This window comes from Pungitius pungitius, chromosome 14 (assembly GCF_949316345.1).
Source record: "Pungitius pungitius chromosome 14, fPunPun2.1, whole genome shotgun sequence".
NCBI lineage: Eukaryota > Metazoa > Chordata > Actinopteri > Perciformes > Gasterosteidae > Pungitius > Pungitius pungitius.
The window spans coordinates 13,296,758-13,301,066 of record NC_084913.1 but is presented as its reverse complement, the minus strand read 5'-3'; the positions used below and the strand labels follow the sequence as shown (position 1 = coordinate 13,301,066).

The 4,309-nt window shown below is 43.6% G+C and overlaps 1 protein-coding gene across 1 annotated transcript; it reads right to left on the bottom strand.

The window, feature by feature from the left end:
* Positions 1–481: 481 nt before the first annotated feature.
* On the bottom strand, positions 482–3,721 carry LOC119227539 (cytochrome c oxidase assembly protein COX16 homolog, mitochondrial). Its single transcript, XM_037486394.2, has 5 exons — positions 3,568–3,721; positions 2,928–3,005; positions 1,356–1,424; positions 874–1,007; positions 482–834 (listed from the first exon to the last, which is right to left on the bottom strand). The coding sequence occupies exons 1-4, from the start codon at positions 3,625–3,627 to the stop codon at positions 894–896; spliced, it is 321 nt and encodes a 106-aa protein (XP_037342291.1). The 5' UTR covers positions 3,628–3,721; the 3' UTR covers positions 482–834; positions 874–893.
* Between the last annotated feature and the right edge of the window lie 588 nt (positions 3,722–4,309).

The following is a 4,309-nucleotide window of genomic DNA, read 5'->3' as shown; positions in this document are numbered from 1 at the left end:
AAATAATCCTCACGTATGGGCTGTTTGTGTCGCGTAACATCCAGAGCCAGAGAAACACTGGATATTAGAGTGCCTCGAAAAACATGATTACCGTAAATGTATCCCAGGACAATTTCATACGGACCTCTCAACCTGAACTATATTCATGACATCCCATTTCACAATCAGAACGAGGCGAGGCAGTGCATTCATTATCCGTCTGTCACCCCAACACTACTCGCACGAACAAGATTTGCAGCAAAAATCATGTTCTTCTGCATTGTAGAACCAAAAAAAAAGCTAAAAGGTAATACCATTTCCATTATGAACGTAATAAATCCACCGCGTTTCAAAATAATAACTGTCAGAAAAACGGATTACTGTCGAGGCCTATAAAGCCTGAGGAAAGGCTGCACTGTTATTTATTATTTTCAATGCAACCCTGGTGTAAACAAAGACTAAAAGCTTTTGTCAGAAACTAAATGAAAGTGAGGGTAAAAAGTTGGATCGATAGAATATAATTTATTGAAACATGGAAGTCATACACAAACATTTATTCTCCTTCCTCGCTCTCAGCAGCACACCGATGTGCCACCTACTGGTGGTCTGTATCACGACCTCCTGAGCCACCTACCAACAGCTGACTCCTTCTCACTGTGTGTGTGCAGCACAATGGAGCAATGCCTCCTGTGTCAGGTGGTGTCATTTGAACCTCTTACGGTGCGGATTGTGTTAAACCCCAGACGGGACCACGAGGAAAGTTCAACGCAAGAACCAAGACCACGCAAAGGCGAGTGCTCGACTTGTGGTGATGGCGGCGATGAGCTGCAGACCAGCAGCGCCATGGTTATTTCCTCACATCCGCCCTGCTACAGCGCGTGTTCAGTCCGCTCCACCCGCCCGTGCCCGGGGGGTCACTCCTTTTTATTCTGGCTGTTACGCTGCTGCTCCTGGTACTCCTTGGAGTGCTCCCAGGGCCGAGGACCACGGATGTTCTTCCACTCATCCAAATTCACCTGCTTCATCCTCTGCAGAAAGGACAAAAATCAAACAGGAAATTACCTTTGAAAAATAATAAATCTGTACAGGATTTATTCTCCCCCCCCCCTGGCCCTCCCAACTCTGAAAACATAAACATGTGCTCATGCATGAACACAAAAGGTGCTTTGAAATGTCTGGAGAGAGTTCTGACCACCTGTGTGGGCCCACAGGTGGAAGGAGGTGACATTTAAGCAGCCGGTAAGCTTCCTTTAGAACAGCTTCAGATGGACGTATATAAATCTTAATCTTTCCATACATGGGTGATAGAAACAAGTCAGAAAACAACCTCAACTTTCTGAGGAAGACTTCCACCTACTCTCCATCGGTCTCCTTACCTCGTACTCCTCCTCCAGCATGACTGACTGCTTCTCGAGGTTCACTTTGGCCTCCAGCGAAGGATCCAGCTGAGCGACACAGAAGAAATGTTACGATGTAGAGCTTTCAGATCCAAGGTCACGCACTCATAAAGAACACCCGAGATGAAGAGGGGAGAGTCAAAGATGAGCTATCATTGTGTGAGAGACGGATTGGGTGGGAAGAAAAAAATTGGTGACGGTGTGAACATAAAAAGAATCAAACTAATCGGTTTGCGTTTTTGAAACTTTCGACCGAATCAGCTTCTCCCTTCTCTTTCCTGTAAATGATTACTTTAGTGTATAAATTAGTTTGAGACAAAATGATGTGTCAAAGGGTTTTGGGAAGGAGAGTCTGATGGAGCTATTTAGGCTTTGCTATTCAAATCCATTTAGCCCGAGAATAGGACAGAAATTATTCTCATTCGGAATCATTACATTTAAGTTCTAATATTTTACAGAAATAATGCCAGGGAGACTCGGCTGACTGATGAGTTTCAAAAATCCATCATTGATTTTTAATTAGACATACACTACTACGGCAAAGACATAATGCATCAAATATTCTTGCTGAATTAAGACCCATGTTAGGAGTTCTGGAGCCGTTTCTGTAACTACCACAAGCTCAGAACCGGACCAAGACAGACAAGAGGCCTTAAAGTTCATCTCTTATTCCAGGATAAAGCGGTTCAATGATTTAATATATCTCTGGGAACCCAATAATGGAATAGTCTAAGAACAGCTCCAAAGCACAAGAGGGGTTTCAATCGTGCGCATTCTGACAACTGTTCAGACATTCCATGCATTAAATTGCATGTGCACACGCACATGCAAACATGCACACGCTGAGTAGAGTTGAATCTTTGCTCCACAGGGTCTTGGAGGAGTGAGCTTGGTCCGCCCGCGGCCCCGTCAGAAGAGAGCGGCACAGGCTCGCAGCTGCCCCCCCCCCCGGCACCATCGAGAGCCTCACATCGACAGGAAAAACAAAAGTGGCCCCTGCCATCTGGCTCCCACACACATGACTTGCATCAGAGTTTTGTCAGAGTAACAAAACAACTACTTCCCCTGGCAGCCATCCGATTGCAGTGCCTTCTGAATTAAAGGGATAGTCTTCTGACATTCTACTGATTTGTAACTGCAGTGTTGCCCCTACCATTATAACAGTTCCCACTATTGATTCACTGGATGCATCAGAAAAGCCTGTTAGTGCGGTTTTCCTGCGGTGTGCACAGTGATGGAAAGACAATGCATCTACTTCTGATGGTAAATGACCCCAAAACTTGGGAATCCCAGGAGTCCTCAATAGCAACCCCAAACATCGCTGCAGGACAGATATTTTTATATGTTCGCTCAGATAAAATCACAAACCTCGCGTGCGACTTTGTGTCCGACCACTGGGAGACGTCATTGCACACCGGCTGGGCGGTGACAGTGTTTTTTTAGACCACTAAAGTGTCCACTGGGTCCTTGTGATTTGTGGAAATGGGCGTATTATGCGGTCACATTTGTCACACGCCCATCGTGTGGCATAAGAGTAAATTCACTACTAACCCTTTTTCGGATTCTCTGGGCATCATATCGTATTTGTGTAAACTCTCGCAGGCCGAAGGAACCTCCGATTACGAGCAACTGAAAAACATTAAGTACATGTGGAAAGTTTGTTTAGTCCAAGCAGTAGCAGGTGGAAACTGATATTTGGGCTTTGCAGAGCATTGGATTCTATGAAGCTTAATGTGGACATGACAGTAACACTAGCTAATACATCAACTTCAGTGTCTGACATGTAATGTAATGTCTTGGTGGGTTGTTATTAAAAATTGATATTTTTTACAGCAGAGCGTGAGCCTGTTTGATAAACTGAAGAAATTCTCATTGAAGCTATTCAAATGCACAGGTTGTCACAACAAATAAACCCTGTTGCTGATCAGTTTACGGGGACTAACGCATCTACATGGAAACCTTATTCCAAGCACGAGCTAGGAATAACTTCTGCTTTCACACATTTGGAAAGTACAAGATTACCAGAAACTACTTGTAAGGATCATTTTGAACACGATATCAACAGGAAACGGACATTAGCGTTTGACAGCAGTGTGATGTAACGTTATACCTGCTTAACGTAAGCTATTTAAGCTAACAACCTTACAACACGCTGGTTATTGTGTTTAAAAGTAAAACAGAAGATACTTACAAGCATAGGGACTCCATATTTGACTGTCTTGTTTTTCTGTAAGGCCTTTAAGTTAAACATGACAGCAAGAAGCTCACATTAAGGAGAGGAGGTCAAAGCCTAGACGCGTTTCCTGCACCGGTCCGGCGCGCTAAACTGTCCGTACACTCGCAGAGCCGCGGTTAAAGGTTCCGGTTTGTGTCTGCAAACGCGATGGCGGTGCAAAACGCTCTGGTCGTGTTTGTTTGTTTTTTTAATCAAAAATACATTTCAGAGCATTTTTTTGAATCCTTAAACTCCTGTCGGTGTTTTATTTCCCCACTGTCTATTAATTGTGTCTTCTCTTTGCATTGTTCCTCAAAAAGTCGCACTTTTAAATGTTTGCGTTTTAGGACGTTTTACTGCAAGTTCACTTACCTCTTCGGGTGTTTGCATTTCATTTGTACGAGTAGAGATTTGTGTGTATGAACGACCTGTAAAAGCAGGACCGGGGCTGGGTCATCTACCGAGAGAGTAGAAACTTTCGAGAAAAACCACCATACAAAATAATAACTTTATTTATTTCAGATTAGTTTGAGTTTAGTTTTTTTTAAAGGGGAAAGTAATGTCACGCATCTGGCCTGCTGGAAATGAAAGGCACACCACATACCTAATCAAAAACCCCGAAAGGATGAAAATGTCCCCACACGTTTAATTTAGAAGGACAAATAATAGATTGAGCACAATCCCAGTCTTCAGTGCTGTGTTCTAAAGTCCACAGTAT